The following is a 22434-nucleotide window of genomic DNA, read 5'->3' on the forward strand; positions in this document are numbered from 1 at the left end:
GAAGAAATGCAAGATCTGAAAAGTTATGACGCGTGAAGACACTGAACTGTCATTTTAAAACTTCCCACGAAGAAAAGCCAAAGACATTGCCGTATGAGGTGACCGCAGATCAGCTCTTACGAACACAGACACCAAATCATCCGCAAGGTACCAGCAAAGCAAATCCAGCTACGTAGAAAGAGATTACCCACCACGAACACGTGCGATTTATCCCAAGGATGCAAGGTCCGTTCAACATAAAAATTGATCAATGTAGCCACCATATTATTAGAATAAAGGACAAAGCCTCTGTCATCATCTCCATAAAGGCAAAAAAAGCATATGACCAAATCTCACATCCCTTCATAGGAAAAAAACAAAACAAAACCCACCACTCCATGAGCCAGGAACACAAGGGCTTTTCCTCAGCCGGATAAAAAGCATCTATGAAAAACCCACAGCTAATACCATATTTAATGCTGAAAAACGTAGCCACTTCCCGGTAAGAAGAGGAAAACACAAGGATGTGTGCTCGCCCCACTCCTTCCCAGCACTGGAGGTCCGGCCAGTGCGATCAGGCAGGAAAAGGAAGTGAAAGGCACCCCGGATGAACAGGGAGAAATAAAAGTATCTCTATTTACAGACGACAGGGTCTTGGATGTGGAATGTGGAAAATACTAAATAAAAAATCACAAAACATCCATAAGAACTAATAGATGATTTTACTTAGGCAGTAGGATATAAGATCAGCTTACAAAAATCAATTGCATTTCTTTTTTTTTAACTTTTTTTTTTAATGTTTTATTTTTGAGACAGAGAGAGAGAGACAGAGCATGAGCAGGGGAGGGGCTGAGAGAGAGCGAGACACAGAATCTGAAGCGGGCTCCAGGCCCTGAGCTGTGAGCACAGAGCTCGACGCGGGGCTCAAACTCCCGAACTGTGAGATCATGACCTGAGCCGAGGTCGGACGCTCAACCGACTGAGCCACCCAGGCGCCCCAAATCAATTGCATTTCTATACAGTAGGAGCGAACAATCCAAAAAATGAAATCACAAAACAATTTCTTTTACAACAGCATCCCAAAGAACAAAATACTTAAAAAAAAAAAAAGACATTTAACATAAAATCGCAAAACACATAGACGGAGAACTGTAAACCATCACTGAGAGAAACGTAAAAGATCCAAGTTAACAGAAAGACGTCCTGTGTTCACAAACCAGAAGAGGCAATATTGGTAAGACAGAAATGCTCCCCAAACTGACCTACAGGGACAGCACAATCCCTACTGAAACCCCAGCTGCCTTTTTACAGAAATGGACAAACCGATTCTAAAATTAGTACGGAAACGCAAGAGACCCCAAGGGGCCAAAACGATCTTGAAAAAGAACAGACTCAGAAGACTCACGTCTCCTGTGGCCCTCACAGGGGCTGACGGAATAGAATCAAGACTCCGGAAATACACCCTCACATTTACGGGCCGTTGATTTTTTTTTTTTAATTTTTTAAAATGTTTTTATTTATTTTTGAGACAGAGAGAGACAGAGCATGAGCAGGGGAGGAGCAGAGAGAGGGGGAGACACAGAATCCGGAGCAGGCTCCAGGTTCCGAGCGGTCAGCACGGAGCCAGATGCGGGGCTCGAACTCACGGACCGTGAGATCGTGACCTGAGCTGAAGTCGGACGCTCAACCGACTGAGCCACCCAGGCGATGGGCCATTGATTTTTGACAAAGATGCCAAGGCAATTCAGTGGCAGAAAGAATGGTGTCTTTAACAAACGGTCCTTGTGTGCGTGGAGTCATCCGGGAAGGCTTCCTGGAGGAGGAGACTATGAAGGAGGACTAACGGCAGGCAAGCCTGGCAGCAGGAACGGGTTCCCGTGGTCCGCACACCCTGTTGTTATGCACCCCCCCCCCCCCCCCCGGGCCCTGGAGGTGGGGAGGGCGTGGTTTCACCTCCAGTCACAGGGAGAGAAACTGGGGTTGCTTAAGTTAACCAGCCTGACTTCCCAAAGCTGGGACCTGCGTCCCCCCTCTGCCCTGAGGAGGCCCTCCCTCTTTCCACTACCCCGTATCTGCCCACATAGAGCCGTACTAAGTGCACACGTGCATTTTCTCTCTTCAGCGATGGCAAGGGCCAAAGATACCTCGAGTCTCTGACGTCCCCCTTGATACGTTAACTTAATTAGCTTGTTCTAAGGTGACAGCTTTCTGTTGTGTGCTTCTGAACTTAACTCAGCAAATTAACATTTGCGAATAGGATTTGGTGATGAATTTTAATGACTTCCATTCATTCACAGTCCACACAGATTACATATTTGGTACTCTACTTAATATGTTTATTGCCGTTTTATTGTAGTCGTTTGCAATGAAACGGCATAAAATATTAATTTAAAGAGGCAATCGCATGGATCATCTCTCAAAAGTGGCACACACGATGTTTTCCAAAGGCTGTCCAGTGAGACTCGGCACTCCCTAAAGATACAAGGAACCGGGGCGCCTGGCGGGCTCAGTGGGCGGAGCATATGACTCTTGATCTTGGGGCTGTGAGTTCGAACCCCACGTTGGGCGTTAAAAAAAAGACAAGGAACTGATTTTTACAGTTAAAACTGGCCCCAGAACAGGAATGAACCAAGACCTTTATAAAGGCATTTCTAACACCTGTCTTCGATCTGGTAACGGACATCTCTGGAGTTCAAGCTCTGTCAACGCACCCTGAAAGACACCTGCTCAAGACAGGGGTCCCAGGGTGACTCCCCCATACTGTGCTCAGAGAGATGGCTGTAGAAATCCACGAGTTAGAGGTGTTTCGTCTTTCATTTTTAAAGCTTTATTACACAGGGACGCCTGGGGCGCTCAGTCGGTTAAGGTCCGACACTTGGTTTCCCCTCGGATCACGATCTCGAGGTTTGTGAGTTTGAGCCCCACATCGGGCCCCGCCAGCACAGAGCCAGCTTGGGATTCTCTCTCTCCCTCTCTCTCTCTCTCTGCCCCTACCCCGCTCATATGCTCTTTCTCCCTCTCTCAGAATAAATAAATAAACTTGAAATAAATAAAGTTTTATTATTAGACAATAGGAGACAGAAGTGGTTTGGAACGACGAAATCGGCGATCTGAAAGGCATCACTGCAGTCGTCAGACGAAGGGACTGATGACGGAAGCAGCACGGATACACAGGCCAGGCCGAAGGCGGAGACACCGACAGCAGAAGCCTCAGGCCTGAAAATCCTGGAGGCTGGGCCCGCCCGGGGCCCCTTCTCACCAGCGCCCCCAGAGGGGCCCGCCGTCACTGCATCTGCCAGTGCCGCCTTCCCAGGCGGGCCGGCAGGGGTGCCGGGGCCACACCCACGGGCGGGAGCAGGTCACTCCAGTACATACTGACAGCGTGTAAAGAAGGAAACTTTGGTAAATTTTTGTTCCAGATGCATTCGGGAACACTGTAGGTCAACATATCCTGCGTTCGCTAAGTGCTTACAAAATAGCTCTCCAGGGAGACCCCACCTGTGTGCGTGTCTGGGGAGGGGAGGCAGCGGTGAGACCCCAAAGGTCTAGAGCTGAGCTGTCCAGCGGGGCAGCGGGAGGGGGGCACATCAGTTGGGGCCGCCTGGGTGACACGGTCGGTTGAGCGTCTGACTCTTGGTTTCGGCTCAGGTCGTGATCTCAGGACTTGTGGGTTTGAGCCCTACATCCGGCTCTGCACGGACAGTGTGGAGCCTGCTTGGGATTCTCTCTCTCTGTCTGTCTCTCTCTCTCTCTCTCTCTGCCCCTCCCCTACTCATGCCCACACGTGCACACACTCTCTCTCTCAAAATAGACAAACATTAAAAAAACTTTTACATCAGTTAAAATTAAATAAAGTTAGAAATTCAGTGCCTCAACTGCACTGGCCACATTTCGAGTGCTCAACAGCCACAACCTGGCAGTGAGGACCATGTCTATCATCGCAGAAAGTTCTGGAAGACAGGGCCTTCCTTTAGCTGCGGTGACACACCCGAGGTGCCGACTCCCACCCCTTTACCAGCCCCGCCCTCAGCTCCTTCTCCCAGGCCCCCCCCCCCAGGTACCTCCTTCCCCCACATACCTCTCTCTGCCCCACAGTCATTTCCTACACCTGCCATAAACTAATCGCTACAAACTCCGCAGTTCAAAACCACAGAAGCTTCCTATCCTGCACCTATGGGGGTGTCAGAAGGCTAAAACAGGTCAACACGGCTGTAGTTTTACAGAAGCTCTAAGGGACGATCTGTTCCTTGTCTTTCCCAGCTCCAAAGGGTGGCCTGCATCCCCTGGCTCGAGGTCCCATGTCACTCCAACCTCTGCTTCTGTCCTCAGGCCTCTTCTCTGACTCAGACAGACCCTTGTGATGACACCGGGGCTGCCTGGATGATCCGGGATCATTCCCTCCCCGTCCCATGATCCTTCCCCGACTCACATCTGCAGTTTCTTTCACCATGTAAGGTGACACCACCATGGGCTCAGGATCAGGACACTGACGTCCCCGGACGCCATCATTCTTCCCACCACATCCTACCCCCTTCACTCTAGGCCAAGAAGAAAGAGGGGGTCCCCAGCGTCTGTCTCCCCTGTGGCCCCGGATCCCGTAAGAGGGAACAATGAAGGGTCCTTGTGCCCAGATGCCTCGGGAGAGACAAGTGACAGGTACGAGGCAGCACGTAGGCACCCCCCAGCGCCCCAGCCAGGACACCACCCCGAGAGTCTCTGTTCTCATCCCTCCAAACCGCACCGAGTCCCACTGTGGATCTTAAAGGTCATCAGCTTTTCGCGTGGGAAAGCACACTACATGCCACCTTCCGACACGAGACGACCGCCTAGTGGGACCCAGCACACTGCTCCCCGGGCCCCACCCCCACCCTGCAGACCCTGGTCTTCCTACACGTGGTGTAGACCAGACCCGACCGCCCGGCGGGGCCGCGGGATAAAACACCTCCTTTGTCCTCCGTCATCCCAGGTACCCGAGTGCCTGGCCAACCGCCCGAAGCAGAGCGCACGAGCACGGCCAAGGCACTTGTTGCCAAGCGGGGGAAATATCTGGAGAGGCTCCCGGGGCAGCCTGCCCGGGTGGGGTGGTGATGCAGGAGGGCCCTGGCTACAGCCCAGAGCATCAAGGAAGGCTTCTCGGAGAAGGTGCCTCCGAAGGAGACTCCAAAGAGAGGAAGCTGGCCCGGAACCCTTTTGGGAGGGGGCGTCAAAGGCCTAAGCTCACGTCATCCCCCTTGCTCACTCCAGAAATAAGCAAACAAGCTGAGGTGGGGAGTGAGTTCAGGGTCGCGTGGCTAAGAAGGGGTGAGATCAGCCAGGAAGGGCAGGACACGCTGTGACACGAGCACTCCCTGCTCGGCGGCTTAGAGCCGACAGGAGCACGTTGCTCCCTCATGCTGGGCGTGGGCATCAGCGGGAGGCACGCAGCGGTCACTCGGGCCACGACACGAACTCGCTTAGTGGCTCCCAAACTCCCCTCCCGACGTGGCCTGCCCCACCGTGGCGCCGGCTCGCTGGCCAAAGCAAAGAACAAGACCACGCTGCACTCCGGGGTGGTGGCACGTGTCCGGCCGTGGCCTGGGAGCCGGGAGCCACCGCAGCCGGCGAGGAGCACCGAGCAGCGGCGACGAGAGCTCTGCTCGCCGCCGCCGGATCTTGGCGCGGCACGGCGGGAGCGCGCACCGCGCACTCCCCGCTGCAGGGAAAGGGCGCCTTTCGCATTCTCCGCAGGGTAAGCTGAGCTGCGGAAGGAAGGGTCTGGGGACGACCTCTCCGGGGCGTGGGAGTGTCCCACGGTCCCACCGAGGAAACGAGCAGGCCGCGGACCGTCTCACTTACTATTGCAGACTGACGCCAAACTGCTGGGTGGGCAGAGGGGGCCGCGGCGGCGGCGTCTTGGCGGGAGCGGGGACCTGGCCCCTGTGCAGGTTCCGGAGCTTCTCGTCGTATCTGCGGACACAGCAGAGGCGCGGCGCTCAGCTCGCGGGGGAGGAGCCTCGGGCCACGGGCCGGGTGCCCCGAGCCTCACGCTTCTGGGCCCACGTGCCACACCACCACCTCACACGTGTGCGGCTGTGTGCGCGTGCATGCGCCCCCCCACCCCACCCCAACCCGCCCCGCCCCCACAATCCCCCGCCGTCCTGGGCCTTCATCCCACCCCGGCACACGTCCAACCTCGCCTGCCAACCCTTGGCCAACATTTCACCCACGTCTTTGCTGGACACACCCTTTCCCAGCCTTTCCTGTCCCCTGGAAACTCACTTCAGCAGTCACCTCCTCCTGGAAGCTCTTCCTGATAGTCCCCTCCCTAGCTGTTCTCATGCACTTGTGGTCCCCACCACGTGGGAGCATTCCAAGGGCAGGGTCACTCCCTACACCGCTCTGTGTGCCCGACTTCCGGCACGTGACCTGGTGTCCAGAAGAGCTAACATCTCCCCTGCCCCTGCAAGGCTGCCCACCTCGATGCGGCCTGGCGAGGACCCTGCTCCCTCAGCGAGCCCCCGGAGTGGGGACTGCAAAGGGCAGAGGGTGCCTGGCAGGGACTTCGAGACCAGCCCCTGTGCTGGCTGTGGGGCCAACTGGCCACATGCCTTCCTCTGCTCCCCTGACCCCACGGGAGAGACCACAGAGCCACATAAAATGAAGTGACAGACGCACTAACAGGGTTTCAGCAGAAGCCACGGCGGGGGAGGCGGGGGGCGGGGCGGGGGGCGCGGGGCTGGTTTCCAGAGCACCTGCCACTGCCTCCGACGCTTCATTCCACACGCCCGAGAAATTCCCCTAGTTCTCTGCTCAAAAGCAAAAATGGCAAATAGCAAGGCAGCAAACTACAGCTACGACCACGCCTTATTTTTTAAAATCAGTTTGCAACGCGGGGAGAGAATAACCTCCCGTCCCGCCAACGGCCTCCCGCAGCCTCGTTTCTCTGCGTCAGCAGCCGGCATCTTTGCTGACGCCGCAGATTTCTGGGCCGGATCTGCTGGGCGCACGTTTGGAAATGAAGCCTTCCACGCTGGCGGGACTGGACGGAGGCCCGTGGAACCACGGAGGTGTTCTCCCCGGCTGTCGGAAGAGGGTCTGACTCACCGCAGGACCTCGGGGGGGACGATCAGCTGGCCGTGTTTGAGGTGTTCGCGCAGCTCACTCAAATAGTTGAAATAGATGACTTTTCTCCCAAACTTATGACTGGAAGGGCAGAAGCAAGAGAATAAAAACCGATGAGGCGGCACCAGAGAGGCCAGGGGCCCGGGGGGGAGGGGCGGTGGCGGCAGCCGAGGAAGAACAATGCGGGCGTTTTCCGTATTAAGTGAACGGTAAGTGCTGACGCCAGAGAAAACCGGGCCCTAACGGAAGCAGCGCACGTCTGCAGAGGTTTTGCTTTCGTAAGATCTCGGCTGCGCCACTCTTGAGAGACTCATCTGCATGAAAATAAATAGTTGCCTCCAATGTGAAGCTGCCGAGAGTGAATCTGCACAGATCCGGGAGATGCAGGGAGGGGCCCCGAGGGCCTGCGGTTTCCGCTTGGCGGTGGCTTCCCTTTTGGGCACCCCTCCCTCTTCCAGGCTCCCGTCGGAGACAGGGACCAAGAGAGACACTGGTCTCTCTCCAGGACGGTGGCACCCAAGAGGCCACACCAGAGCGAGCGTCACGGAGACAACCCCCCCCCCCCAAATCCACCCACCCACCCACCGCCCAGCGCCTCAGTCCTCCCTCGGAAACGGGTCCTCCCCCCGAGCGAGACCAGCCAGGCGAATGCCCACTGGCCGACACCTGGTGGGCACCGGCACCTGGCTGCCGTTAGTAACGCGCCCGTTTCCTGAGCTGCACGGCGGGCGCAGAACAGGATCTGGAGGGTGAGAAGCCACATGCCCGGCCCAGCCCTGCTCCTGGCAGGCCGCCACCACCTGTCCCCTGCCGCGGCTCTACTGAAGTGCAGCCGGCTTCCACAAAACTGCACGGATCTCACGTGCACAACGCGGGGAACGTGGACGCAGGCACACACCGCGATGCCATCACCACGATCAAGGGACCAAGCATATCCGCTGTCTACAAAGCTCTCCTGGGCATCCCTTTGCTCTGTGTGTGTGGTCAGAACACTCAGCAGATGTGCCTTCTCGACAAATCTTCAAGCGCAGGACACCGTGTTGGCCGCCGCAGGCTCCACGCTGGCCATCCAGAGCCCAGCAAACTTCTAGAACCTTTCTTTCCCTTCTCTAACTGAAGCTGAGCTGTCCTACCTGAAGGCAGCCTGGAGCCCAGAGTCCGCGGGAGGCCGAGCCGTGTGCGCTGGCTCCCCCTAGTGGATGAGTGGGAATCAGACCAAGTGCCCGGACCCCCCAGCCACCTGCCCCTAAGGGCCGAGGGGGCCTGACCATCTCCCGTGAACCGCCTGTGGGTGGGGGGACAGAGAGCTTCCAAGCTGCAGGGAGGCCTCTGGTGCCAACCCACACTGCCCGTGCAGGAGCGCCCCCCACTTTCGCTCTGTTTCTGCCTGACCCCCTCTAGCTGGTCCCCTCTAGCATTTGCTGGACCCCAGGCTCTGGAGGGCAGATGCTTCCTGCCGCTCATACCCGGAAAGACCCCGGGGCAGTCCAGGCAAGGGAATTCAATCACCAGGCCCCACCTCCAGAGGTCTGAGTCAGGAGGTAGGGGCTGGACCCGGGGAAACTCCTGTTCATGGGCTCTGGAGAGCCTCTGGATTTGCCCTCCTCATTTTCAAATGAGGACTTCAAGGCTCAGAGCGGTCAAGCAGCTGCCCAAGGCCACACAGCCAGAGCCCAGTCCTGGCTCCGGGGTCTCCAACCCTCAGTCCTGAGGTTGTCTCCTGGCACCTGCTTGTGTCCATGCCTGAGGCAGGATAAGGGGCAGAGCCACACAGGGAATCCCAGCTGAGCCATTACTCACGGTGTGACCTCAGGCAAGCTGCTTAATCTCTCTGAGCATTAACCTCCTCTCCTTTGGAAGAGGGAAAATACAGCTGATGTCATAGGATTGTTTTGGGGTGCTATGCACGTACAGTGCGTAAGAAATTGTAATTCAAGTAATCACAAAAGGATAATAAAGAGGTTTTTTTTTTTAAAAAATGAGTCAGGGGGCGCCTGGGTGGCTCAGTCGGTTAGGCGACCGGCTTCGGCTCAGGCCATGGTCTAATGGTTCGTGGGTTTGAGCCCCGCGTCGGGGTCTGTGCTAATGGCTCAGAGCCTGGCGCCTGCTTCGGATTCTGTGCCTCCCCCCGTCTCTGCCCCTCCCCTGCTCATGCTGTGTGTGTGTCTCTCAATAATACATAAACATTAAAAAATTTTTTTTAAAAAATGAGTCAGGAGGTAGGGGCTGGGCAAATGCTAGCAGCAAACATTGAGCACTGGCTATTGCCAGGCAGGCCCTGTTCTAAACACTCCGTCAATACATTGTTGCGACAGGATCAGTACAGCCGCACAGTCTGTCTCCCGGGGAAATTAAGGCAGAGGGAGGCTGCATGTCTTGCGCAGAGGAACAGGTGATCAGAGGCGGGGCAAGTCAAGCCTGAGCTCCAGAACCACCGCAGCCTCTGGGCTGCCGCACTACAGAGTGGGAGAGGGGTTTTCCCCCAAGAACTGGAGAGGTTTCTAGAACTCTCAGAGCTTTTCTAAGCTGAGTGACAGCACCCAGGAGCAGAACATCTGAGCGGTCTTCTCGGGCACTAGGGTAACGGGCACTGGCTTTCTCACCACGTCAGCTAGGGACGGGCATGCTGGTCCTGGTTAAACAACGGAACAGACGAACGAAATCCCACCGTCCCAACAGGTGCGTGTGTGGCTGTGGCACAGGCAGCCAGGTGGGAACACTGACTGCATGGGAATCCTCCTGAAACGAAAGGAACTCTGGCCTCAGAAGTCTCTCCCCACCTTAAACGGGAACAGACTCAAAACTGCCGTTCCAGGCATTCTCCAAGTGGCACCTGCAGACCTGGGAACCGCAGCCGGCCCCAGTGACAGGGCCACACGGGCCACGCTCTCTGGAACGAGCACTGGTCTGAGTTTGGGAGTCCTTGTAGTGAATCATGAAACCCGAGGTGGTATTGGGGACCCCCAACGCAGGTGCATAAAGTAGGTGCTCAGGCCAGGGCGGGATTTAAAACAGCAGGTACAGGGTCACCTGGGTGGCTCAGTTGATTAAGCGTCCGACTTCAGCTCAGGTTATGATCTCGTCGGGCTCTGTGCTGACAGCTCGGAGCCTGGAGAGTCTGCTTTGGATTCTGTGTCTCCCTTTCTCTCTGCCCCTCCCCTGCTCCTGTCCTGTTTCTCTCTCTCTCTCTCTCTCTCTCTCTCTCTCAAAAAATAAATACACGTTAAAAAACATAATAATAGGGGCGCCTGGGTGGCGCAGTCGGTTAAGCGTCCGACTTCAGCCAGGTCACGACCTCGCGGTCCGTGAGTTCGAGCCCCGCGTCAGGCTCTGGGCCGATGGCTCGGAGCCTGGAGCCTGTTTCCGATTCTGTGTCTCCCTCTCTCTCTGCCCCTCCCCCGTTCATGCTCTGTCTCTCTCTGTCCCAAAAATAAATAAAAAACGTTGGAAAAAAAAAAAAAATTAAAAAAAAAAAAAAAAAACATAATAATAATAAAATGCCAGGTACAAAGCTCGCAGCTGTCGTGAGCTGGCGTCCTATTCGTGACCGTCAGCCGTTGTGACCCGCCACAGCCGTGGGGCGGGCAGAGTGCCCCAGACACGGGTGCCCCAGGGACGAGACCGCCACGGTGCCACAGAGGGAGGGCCGTCCCCCCGCCCCACGGGATGCAGCCTCCTGCCCCGGTGAGGTCCTCGCCTAGAGCACCACGTACCTGATGAGGGGTTTGAAGATGGTCCACAGGACTTTGATGAAGTTGGTGGGGTGCACAACATAGAGCGCCTTCAAGTTCTTTTTGTACCTGAGGAGGGAAGCGTGGGAGGACTTCAGAGCAATACACCCCGCACCCGAAGCTGAGCCCTGACCGTGAGCCTCAGAACCTTCGCTCTCTGAACAGAGCCACTTTAAGGACGTTGGCCCAAAAGCAGGAAGGGGAATCAGGACCTCCCGTCCACTGGCACCACCTGGCACACACACGGCACTTCACAGTTTGCGAGAGCAGAGCCCCCTTGCGGGTGCTCACCCAGGGGGAGGGGCGGGGCGCACCGAGCAGTTCGCAAGGGCAGGCCGCTGGGAGAGCCCCGGTGCGCCCGCCAACGGGGTACCGGGCACCCACTTAAAGAGCCTGCGTGCTCCCCTCATTCCAGAATAAGTCAGCGCAGAGCCACGAGGCTGAGGCAAGGAGGCTGGCACCGTGCGGGGTGGCCTGGCCAGGTGCTGCGGGGAGCGGGGGGCGTCCACGTGCAGCCAGCGCGGTCCCCCTGTCGCCCGCGGTCCGAATTTCAGGAATTTGGGGAGCTGGTTGTAAAAAGCAGCCAGCCATGATTAAATAATACGAACACGTAATTAAGTAAATCATGTTAAACGCCAAGGTAACAAATACTCGAAACTCCTCACTTCCGGCTTATTTTACTCGCTTTACTCTTTCCTGCGCCCCCGAGGCTATTCTGTCTGTGTATCTGAATAACAGAAGTCCATACCCAGTGTCCCCCTCCGACTCCGCGTCCAGGGGCGGCACGCTGGTGCCCTGAGGCTGGCCACGGTGGCAGGAGATCGCACGGGTCACAAACCAGTCGCCCCAAGCCCCCGAGGGCTGGTTAGCACGCGCGGAGCAGGGGGCTGCCGGGTCAGACCCCGGGGGGCAGGGGTGAGGACAGGGGAGTGACAGAGGCCGGGAGAGGGGTGCTGGAGCCGGCAGGTGTGCGTGAGCAGGGCTCCCTCACGGGGAGGTGGCGGGACGGGAAGGCGGTGTGTGCAGGGGCGGGGTGGCCCGATCAGTAACCGGGCCCGTGAGGGGGGCTGGTCAGATGCTGGGTGACAGACGGGCAGGCACGTCAGTGAGGGAAGCGCGAGCAGCGCCTCCCCACCAGAGACGAGGGCTGCAGACCCACAGAGGAAACCAGAGCGGGCCCCGGGCTGCAGGACAGGAACAGCGGGCGTCGGGGTGAACACGCGGGGCCCGGCAGGGACGGACAGGTGTGAGCAGCACCCCGAGGGTCCACGGGTAGTGCGTGGGAGCCACTCACCCCAAAAGCAACAAGCACACTAGTCTGACACCCCGGCTCCTAGAGAAATGGCGGAACGCCCCGTGCGGGGTAAGGACAATGTAAGGGGTGCCTGGAGCATCTTCTTGTGCTAGAAAATGGGGGGGGAGGGGCGCCTGGGTGGCGCAGTCGGTTAAGCGTCCGACTTCAGCCAGGTCACGATCTCGCGGTCCGTGAGTTCGAGCCCCGCGTCGGGCTCTGGGCCGATGGCTCGGAGCCTGGAGCCTGTTTCCGATTCTGTGTCTCCCTCTCTCTCTGCCCCTCCCCCGTTCATGCTCTGTCTCTCTCTGTCTCAAAAATAAATAAACATTAAAAAAAAAAATTAAAAAAAAAAAAAAAAGAAAAAAGAAAATGGGGGGGGGGGTGGGCACTCAGCATAAGGGGACACGTCTGAGGGCCCCAGGAGCCAGGCTGGAAGGGGGCCCACTTGGCCGAATTTGGATTTGAACGCTGAATATGGTCATGGATTATAACCCATTGAAAGAAACAGGAAACCACAAGTCCACATTGATACGAATGAGCCAGGACGGCGAAGCTCTTCCTTATGGTAAATTCCCGGTGGCTTCAATCACCACTCGGCCACCGTCCCAGCAACGGCAACGGAGACAAAGGCCCATCACAAGACACTTCGATGGGGAGCAAGACACCCACAGTCTCAAAGTATCTCCCAAGGAGATACTAACTAAGGACAAAAAGAACGGCTCTTCATGCAGAGAGGGGGGAGGTGTAGCGACTTGTGGACGGCCCAGGGTCCCCGAGGGCAGGGGCCACCGAGTCCATCCTTCCGTGGAGGTGGCTTCCCGGAAGGGGGTCGCAACACATGTGGGGGGACCGGTTCTCCCTTGAAAGGAGTGACCTGGAGGCACAGTCTGGAGAATAAGGAGCCAACAGCCAAGAGAAAAAATTCAGGAAAACCCGCTGGGGTGCAGTCACGGCAGACAGAAAACCTTTGCGGTATAAATCTCACCAAATTGGATTTGGGGCTCCACTTGCATACCTCTGGTGACGGGGCACTCACTATCCCAGCAGACCCTCCCCTGCTGGTTCCGATGTCTAGAAGGTCCATCTTTCTGGATTCCATCGAGCCAGGATCTGTGATCCTACCCCCACCCCCTGGTCCACCTTCGTGGCAAGTAGGGACTCCCACAGAATAAGTCGGCCTCCTTCCATTTGACAGTTTATCTGTATCAGCTCACCACAGGCCTACACAGGCATCTCACTTCTCCTCAAGCACCTTCCGTGGCTCTCTGTTGCCTCCTTCGCCACCTCCCTCAGCGATTCCCCAGGGGAACCCATCCCCCCCCTCGTCCAGCCCTCCCACCACGGAGCCTCAGCTCACCCGACTCTTTCTTCGGTCTGCCACTGGGCAATGCCCTGCCCATCCCTCCAGGGGCTGCTCCAAGGCCGCCTCCCCCACCCGGCCTCTGGCCCCACCTGGCTCCCATCTTCCCGCCCAACACGGAGAGCCCTTCCCACGCGCAGGGGAGGGGACACGGACACGGGTCGGAGGGTGGCAGCCAGGCACGGTGCGTGGGCGCAAACACACCGCTCTGCGCATGCGCTGTCTGCTCAGGGACCTTGAGGCCGCAGGGGAGGGGCCGGCGATGCTTCGGGGACAACCCAGGAGAGCTTCATGGGGGAGGGGCCAGAGCTGGGGCCTGGTTGCCTCTGGCTCCGCTCAGGGCCGGGCACAAGTGTCAGGCAAACGGCGGTGCAGCTCAGCGACAATCCTTTCCCCGAGACACAGACCAGAAAGCCAAGAAATTCCTCCGAAGGTTCGAGGCACAGCGACAGCAGGACCCAAAAGACGCGAGGGCGGGCTTTGGGAGATCAGGCTCCGCCTCCTCCACCCCGCCCATCAGAGCTCTGAGGGGAAGACTTCCAGCACGGGTTAGAAAGGCCTTGGAGAAGGAAAAGCCGGAGGAACACAGGACACCTGCGCGAAGGCCCGACGGTGCAGTCTATTGGCAGCCCCGAAGAGCTGACTGCGACACAAGGCGTCGCTCAGGAAAAAAATCCGCCAGCCCCAAGCCGTTGCCAAGGGGTGCGCGGGGCCCGGGGCGGGACAGGGAGAGGGGGTCTCGGCGGGGGTCCCGGCACAGCCACACACCAGGTGCGGGATGGGGGGGGGGGGGGGGGAGAGACACCCGCTCTCTGGGGCCTGTGCGTCCGCACCTGTAAAACGTGGGCCCACCTGCCCACCTCTCCGACACGAGGCACCAGAAAGCCCCTTGCAGGTGGGCCTGCACAAGCACGAAGGGCACCCGGAAGACAGCCGCGAGCCCACGTTTCTCTGCCATGTGTCTTGGGGGTCAGTAATCTGGGGGACACGGGCCAGACCCAGCCACCTAGTACTGCACAGCCCTGCAAGCTGTGAAGGGTTTCGTGTTGTCAATGGCTGGAAAAAGAATTAAACAGACGATAGTTCAGGATGTGTGAGAATGACACTTGGGGCGCCTGGGTGGCTCGGTCGGTCGGGCGTCCGACTTCGGCTCAGGTCACGATCTCACGGTCAGTGAGTTGGAGCCCCGCGTCGGGCTCTGTGCTGACCGCTCGGAGCCTGGAGCCTGCGTCGGATTCTGTGTCTCCCTCGCTCTCTGCCCCTCCCCTGCTTGCACTCTGTCTCTCTCAAAAATAAACATTAAAGGGGCGCCTGGGTGGCTCGGTCGGTTAAGCGGCCGACTTCGGCTCAGGTCACGATCTCGCGGTCCGTGGGTTCGAGCCCCGCGTCGGGCTCTGGGCTGCCGGCTCAGAGCCTGGAGCCTGTTTCAGATTCTGTGTCTCCCTCTCTCTGTGACCCTCCCCCGTTCATGCTCTGTCTCTCTCTGTCTCAAAAATAAATAAACGTTAAAAAAAAATATATTTAAAAAAAAAAATAAACATTAAAAAAATTAAAAGAAAATGACACGAAAGTCACATGCCAGGTCCACAAAGTTTCACTAGAGCAGAGTTCCAGCCCCCTGTTTCCATATTATCTGTGGCTGCACTTGTGCCCCGTGGCAGGACCCGGTAGTTGCCACAGGAGCCTGGTGGCCCACAGATATGGGCCGTCTGGCCGCCTCTGCCCCGAACGACAGCTCTGGACAGAGCCCCAGCCCCGAAGGGAGGGGACCCCGAGCTCCTTCGGCCTAGCTCCCGGCCCCCTGCCGCACAGCCGAGACCCCTCCTGCCCCCCGGGCCTCCCCGTCACTCAGCGCAGCCCCGAGGCCCACCCCCGAGGGCTGGAGGGCACACACCTCCTGTCGAACTCCTTGTAGGTGCTCTGGAGCCAGCCCAGGGACGGCTTGTTCCGGCTGTTCAGCCCATAGTGGAAGTACACGATGGTGTAATCGCTCTCCACGTACTGGTCCAGCGTGTGCTTCAAATACCTGGGCACAAAGCACAGACTCGGTTTCGAAAATCACGCTCCTGCCGTCGCTGAAACCAAATAACGCGTTCGCCACAACAGAAGCTGTGGGCACCGGGGACGGGCCGGCGCCGGGTCACGTGGGGACACGTCCAGGGCACCGGGGAATCCACCTGCAGGGGCCCTGTCCTCGTTTGCTACATGAGGCTCAGTGAGGTTAGTACTGAAGGCCACGGTCACACAGCACGTGGCAGGCCAAAAAAGGGCCCTGAAACCACATCCGTGTCAAACCTCTGGAACCTGTGAACGTGACCTGATGTGAAGCGGGTCTCGGCAGGTGTGTGATCGAGGGAAGGCTCCCGAACAGGAGCTTATCCAGGATCATCCAGGTGGGTGTGTGTGCTGATGGGACAGACAGAAAGAGGGGAAATCACGGAAGGGGGTGTGTCTGAGAAGACACAGCGGAGGGTGACGCCCCCCGACCCCGGGCCAGGACCACGGGCAGCCATCAGAAAACAGAAGCAAGGAGCCTCCTCTCCTGGACGGGGAGCTCCCTCTGGAGGAGCAGGGCCCGGTCAACACCCTGGTTTGGGACTCCTGGCTCTGCCAGAATAAACATGTTGCTTTGTCCCACAAACGAGCAGTAATGAGCCGCAGCAGCCTCAGGGGACTCTTGGAGGACGCACTGGGATTCACACCGAGGACGGACCGCTCAGCCCCCCACCTCAGACTCCCTGCCCTTCTGCCACACCTCTAGAAGCAGCCACTTCCTTCCAGATCAGCTCCGAACGTTTTCTTGTTCCCATAAAGCAGGATCCTGAGTCTGCTCTGCGGTCACCTGACCGCACGCCACAGTACAAGTTCTAGAAAGCTCCGTGGTCACTTCCCAGCCCTTGGTCCCTCCCCGCCTAGCTGCGGGACCCGCTTGAAAAGGCCGCATCCAGCCGCCCGCAGGAGGCGAGCTGCTCCATCGGCGTTTTGGCCGGAACGGGCTGCCCGAGTCACCACCCAGAAGCGCATCCTGGAATTCAGCCCGGATTCCGTGCCACTGTGGCAGGGATCACACCTGCTTCTGCTGTGAGCCGTGCGAAGGCGGCCTGCCCGGAGCCCTGGGTCCAGCGGGTTGTGGGCCGGGTGCGCACGGGGACAGAGTCCGCAGATCTGCTCCAGCAGAAAACCCCGGCAGCCTCTGCCTGTCTGCAAGGGCTCAGCTGCCAGCCTTTCACTGCAGGGACACTGCGGTGGGCCCTTTACCTCACCCAAAAGGGCGTCAGCTTCTCCTCTGCTCATCTGACTTCAAAGCATCGTTAGAGGGCCCTCTGCCCAAAACACTGGCTCTCTGAACAGCAGGCCTTTGCACGTATTTACTCACTTAACCCTGTGAGGCAGGCACCATAGACCCATTTTACAGAGGAGTCAACTGAGGCCCGAAGAGGCGAACCAGGAAGGGCACAGCCAGGGTGTGAAGGGAGCAGCCTGGCCCCAGAGTCCACTCTCTTGCCCACACTGTCCCACCCCCAGAGAGCCACATGCTCCCGCCCGTCGTCTCTGAGGTATAAACGTGACGCAAAGCCATCCTGTCGTGACCCTGGTTTCGGCTTCCCTGTCGTGGGAGGAGTTCCAGGTCCCGGATGCTCTCCGGTGTGCTGGTTCACACACCCTCTGGACTAAGCCACCGAAGCACCATTCACTAAGGCCATCCCTTCTGTCACCCTCGCAGACAGAAGCCAGACTGAGATCTCCGCTTCTGTAAGGACAGTCACGGTTGCAGTCCCCAACTCCCTTGCCGGGGGAGAGCAGGGGAACGTCTGGCCAGCTCGCTTATCCACGCCGGACGCATCAGTAAAAGCAGGCACCCGTGGCCCAACGCGCTCCCCAGTTCCTTCCACAAACACGCTGAGCCCTCCTGGTGTCAGAACACATCTGCCAGGCGTGCTCAGCACAGGAAGCCATTAACTAAATTACGGGTTGAGCTGCAGAGACACGACTTATTTCTTCACCCATTTCAAAAATAGGAGCGCGCATCTGGCCACAAGAAAGCCGCCGCGTGGACAGGGAGAGGGAGGATGGCGTATGCGGCGACAAGGTTTTCCGTGGAAACGTGGAGAAGGCTCAGCCTTAGGGCTCTTCCTAGCAAGGCCAAGAAGCCCCCAGGCACCTCTGAGTAGATTAGAAAAGATGCTCCTTCTTCTAGCTAGACGCTCTCCAGCACTGGGTGAGAAGAGCACCAGCTGAATGGCAGCCCCTCACGGTGATGCCCTTGTGCAGTGAACAACCTACACAACTGTTCACAGAGGCCATGCTGACCACTTCCTTCTGGGAGTGAAGGTTTCTGAGGGAGGCGGGCACACGAGAAAACACAACGCACCAGCTGTTGTCAGAGGCTGGTTGTTTTTGGACCGAGGTGAAATTCCTAACAGTACCATTTTAAAGCAGACGCTTCGTGGCATTAAGTACATTCCCAACGTGTGCAACCGCCACATCTGTCCAGTTCCAGAATAATCTCCTGGCCCGAAAGAAAGCCCCCACCCATTAGGAAGTCAATTACCCCGCCTCCTGCAACCGCCAACCTGCTTTCTGTCAAGGTTACTTCCCTCTCTGCGAGGAAAGGAATTCCGAACACATTCCGGCCCCAGCGGTGTGACTTCAGCGAGAGCCGACCCGCCGGTCGTGGGTTATGGGATGCCACAAAAGGAAACAATCCGGCAAGGGAACGTGTCAGCCTTGGAGGACGCCAGACGAGAGCTCTCTCCTCATCCGGCTTCCCTCCCCCCGTGTGCCCCGTACACACTGCGGGCGCGCTGGAGGGAGGCCAGCACCTCGCGGGAGGGCCGGCCCGCTGTCCGGGCGCCCCTCGGGAATCCCGCGCAGGTCTCGCCGCGCAGCGGCAACAGCGGCACCGGCTAGAGACTCCTGAACACCCGCTGCCAGGCTCTTGCCGTCACCGGTGCGCCTCCCGCTGCCGTTGGAAGAGGCTTTGACAGACCAGGTCGGATGCTCGGGTCAAGGGGATTCTCACAAAACCACCCGCCCGGAGGCTCCCCGAGTGCTTCCGGGGCCCGCCCACGCTTTCACTCGAGCTGGGGGCTCTGCGCTATGTCGCGGGGGGGAGGAGCAGGTCAGCCAGAACGGTCGTGACCCGGAGTGGAAGCCGTACCCAGACGTGAGCCAGGGTCTGGCCGTGCGAGGGAGTCACAACCAGCGTGCCGCCAGAGGGCAGATTCGAAGGCAAAGAGCAGCCGCGTGTGCTCCACCGGCGCGAGACCGCCACCACCACCAGATGTGGTGACCAAGGCGAGTCCCGCCGGCCCCCAGCCTGGGCAGGTACCCCGGCAGGGCCTCGCTCGCGGCGAGATCCGCTGCGCGAGAGGACACTGCGCCTGGAAACGCAGCCACGGGGGGTACTCGAGCGGTGCTGCCCTCGGAGAACGTCCTCCGCTCCAGGCCCCGGGGGTCCCGCTCACCCACAGAGGGGTTCCGTGCAGCGGCTGCGGTCAGTACACGCGGACTCCCACGAGGCTCATGGGGTCGATCGAGAAAGGAGGCACCGGAAGCACCCTGGCCATCACGCAGAGCGTGCGGACGTCACAGGGACAAGACGGGGGGGGGGGGGGGGGCGCGACGGCGGCCGAGGCCGCACGCAGGTAAGCGGAAGGCCTTCCTTCCGAGCAGAGAACACTAAGCAGGTGCAGGAGACGGGGCTCCCTGTGGCTCTGAGAGGGAGGGAGGCTTGAAAGGGCCCCGAGATCTAGGCCCAGCGCTTCGGACTGTGGACCCAAAGCCACCCAAGGCTGGAGAGGCCATCAGTCCCACAGGTGGCTTTGCTGACCTGGCAACAGATGTGACATCCATCCGGGGACCCGCTAGTCAATGTTCATACGTGAGCCTTGAGCCCTAAACGTCCACCCTGTGCTGATAGTGAGGGAGAGGCCTGCGCACAGGGAGGGGGATACACACGTGTCGAGGGGCAGGCAGCCTATAGGGTGTGCGTGCACACAGAGGGAGTGTCCATGGCAGGTGTGTGCACAGTGGGCGTGTGTGTGCATGGAGAGGGAGGTGCGCACACGGTCGTGGGGAAGGCAGACCACAGGCTGTGCATGCGGATGGGGGGTGTGTGTGCACAGGGGTGTGTGTGCACGGGTGTGTGCATGCACACCGGGAGGGCACACGCACACAGGGGGGCGTGTGTGGAGGGACACAGGCAGGACTTACTCCAGCAGACGCCTGTGGTTGAGCTCGTGGGAGGGGGGCATCCGGCAGCAGCTGAACGTGATGACACGTCTTCCAAAGCGATCCTCCCCTGCAGGAGCAGACACAGGGGTGAGGCCCGCCCGCACCCGAGGCCTCCCTCCTCCCCTGCAGGGGCAGACACGGGGGTGAGGCCGCCCGCACCCGAGGCCTCCCTCCTCCCCTGCAGGAGCAGACACAGGGGTGAGGCCCGCCCGCACCCAAGGCCACCTTCTCCAGGGACACCCACAGGCATTAATGGAAACAGGAAGCCTCCTGAGCAGCCGGCCGAGCTGAGAAGCCCAGGTGGCTGGCAGGCGGCACCTAAGGAGCATCTACTGCGGATGCTCTGTGCACATTAGCCAAGTTCACGTTCACCACCAGCCTGCACGCTGGGAGCAATGTCTCCATTTTACAAACGGGCAACGGGCCCTGTGCAGAGCCACACGGGGCTGAGGGCCCTAGGACTGAAACCTGGACGCCTCTGCCTTCAAAGCTAGTGTCTGCTGCCTCCTCCCCACACCGAGTGTCCTCCGGGGCGTCCCCAGGACTCCGGGCCCTGGAGAAGGCTGGGTGGCCTGGGGGACGGTCACTCCTGGACAGGACCTCACAGGGTACAGGAGCCCTGATGATCGGTGCTGCCCCCCCCGGCGTGGCCCAGGTGACCCTGTGACTGTCCCCACACAGTGGTGCTCACCACGCAAGGGACAGTGGAGGGGGGACGCTCCCCAAGGGCCGGTGTCTAACCATGTGCCCCAGAACCCAGGCTCGCTGCCCGTTGCCTGTGCCCAGATTATGTCCGATAATCCGTCATTGATCGACTGAAAGGCGCGTTGTAGAGCCTGAGGAGAACAGGTACTGTCTGAGAAATCGCACAACTGTGAACTCACTTGCGTGGCGAAGAAGCGTTTGCATCTGTTTCAAGGGTTTGCTTGAAGTGGGAAGGATGAGAACTCTGAATCAGACGAACCAGAAATGCACGCACGCTCATGCCCCGGCCCCCTGCACACGCCCGGGGCAGCTGCTTGTGATTTAGGACACGTGTGGCTCTTCCCAGGGGCCTGGAAGCTTCTCTGATATTCAGAATTCTGGCGCTGTTCTGGTTTCCAGACACAGCACCTTCTCGTCTCACGGGCTCCTTAGGGATTCTGGTCATGCTTCCCATTTGTTTAGAAAGGCCCTGTTTGGAAAGACTGCACCGAGAGCCACACGGTGATCCGCTTTGCCAAATGGGGGCCTCGATGGCTGCGCCTGGAAGAAGAAAAGCATCTCCCACATGCTGTTTCTGCCATCTCGGGGGCCAGGGGCCCACGGCCAACCTGAGTCTGGGCTCGCCTGTGGGGCCCGAGGGAAAAGGACAGCATCGCTTCTCAAGTTGGGAATCGTCTGTGTGGCTACTCAAGAAACAAGGAATCGATTCCTCCCAGGGTTGAAAGACATTGTTAACGTCCATGGTAAGAGGTCAAGAACACACGGCATCATCATCCGGAATCAGACCAAGCGGAAAGTCTGGGATGCGCGAAGTCATATGGCGAATGGAAGACCAGGTCAGCAAACGCTCGCCGAAGACCCACCGTGCACTCAGCTCTGGGGAGAACGACCAGACGCGACGCCCGCCCGGCCCCACCGATCTGGGCGAAGGGCAGTGATGCGGGGACGGGGTCTCGGCCCAGCCCCACAAGCCCCCGAGAAGCCGCGGGGGCTCTGGCAGGCCAGGCTATTTCTGCAGTGACTTCCACGTGGTTGGGCTTAGGCCACGCTTCTCAGGTGAGGGGATCCATCCTTCACAGGACGGTGCTCGCTTCAGACGGCAGACGCCAGCCGGAGGTCCCCAGGCCCCCCCCCCCCCCCCCCGCTTCTGACCAGCTGGCTACAAATCCAGAGGTTCCCACTACCCCCTTGTGATCGATAATCCACTCGCTCACTTACGTTTTATCATAAAGGATACCAGTCAAGACCGGCCAAGAGGGGAGACGCGCGGGGCGGTGCGTGGGAGGGTCCTGCTCACGGAGCCCCCGTGCCCTCTCCCCGTGCAGTCTGGAACACCGCCATGTCGCCACCGCCCAGGGCAGGCGCACCCAGAGTGGTTCCGGGGTTTCATCACACGGACGTGGCTGACTGAACTGTGACCCAGTCAAGGCGCAGCTCGACCGATCAATCCGGAGGCACTGCCGACTGAATCCCGGGCTGTGGACTGAACGCAGTCTCCAGCCCCTGGAGGTCACGACGCCCAGACTCTCTGACCCAGTTGGTCGCTCCTGGCACAGCAGCTCCATCCTGAGCTGTCTCAGTGGCGCCCGCGACACGGGGGTCCCCCGTGAGCCTCCCCTCTGGCACAAACCAGCAAGAGTCACAAAGCTCCTCCTATCACTTCGGGATTCCAAGGATTTAGAGGCTACTTCCCAAGAACCGGGGACAAAGTCCAGACACATTCTTTGACCCCACCGTGTCTCACGACCCCGCACCCCCACCGTGGTCAATCGTGCCCGAGGGCTGCACCGCGGGGCGGGGACGGACGTCACCCACCAGGCCAGAGGAGCAGAGGCCGAGCTCCAGAGAGAGGAGATGAAGCTTCCTCTTCTGCGGACGGGGCCTGGCTGAGGGCAGGGCAGGCGTCTGCTCACGGGACGCCCTGGGCAGCCGAGGAACAGCACGGGGTCTGACGCAGACGTGCCATCGCGGGCGGCAAGGTGTGACGGGAAATGACGGTGAGAAGAGGTCGAGGCCCCAGGGACGAG

At 59.0% G+C, this 22434-nt stretch overlaps 1 protein-coding gene across 6 annotated transcripts in view; it reads right to left on the reverse strand.

The window, feature by feature from the left end:
- Positions 1-22434, reverse strand: part of ARHGAP8 (Rho GTPase activating protein 8) — a 63964-nt gene that overhangs the window by 19110 nt on the left and 22420 nt on the right. For 3 of the 6 annotated variants that reach the window (XM_058741048.1, XM_058741046.1, XM_058741050.1), the window contains 5 exons: positions 19682-19769; positions 15360-15491; positions 10794-10880; positions 7063-7161; positions 5815-5925 (listed from right to left, as the gene is read on the reverse strand). In XM_058741048.1, the coding sequence (XP_058597031.1) occupies positions 5815-5925; positions 7063-7161; positions 10794-10880; positions 15360-15491; positions 19682-19769 (517 nt within the window). Of the gene's footprint in view, positions 1-5814; positions 5926-7062; positions 7162-10793; positions 10881-15359; positions 15492-19681; positions 19770-20586; positions 20627-22434 lie in introns of those variants that run through there. The other 3 variants (XM_058741052.1, XM_058741047.1, XM_058741049.1) reach the window with 2 other exon arrangements.

This window comes from Neofelis nebulosa, chromosome 8, assembly GCF_028018385.1.
Source record: "Neofelis nebulosa isolate mNeoNeb1 chromosome 8, mNeoNeb1.pri, whole genome shotgun sequence".
NCBI classification, from domain to species: domain Eukaryota; kingdom Metazoa; phylum Chordata; class Mammalia; order Carnivora; family Felidae; genus Neofelis; species Neofelis nebulosa.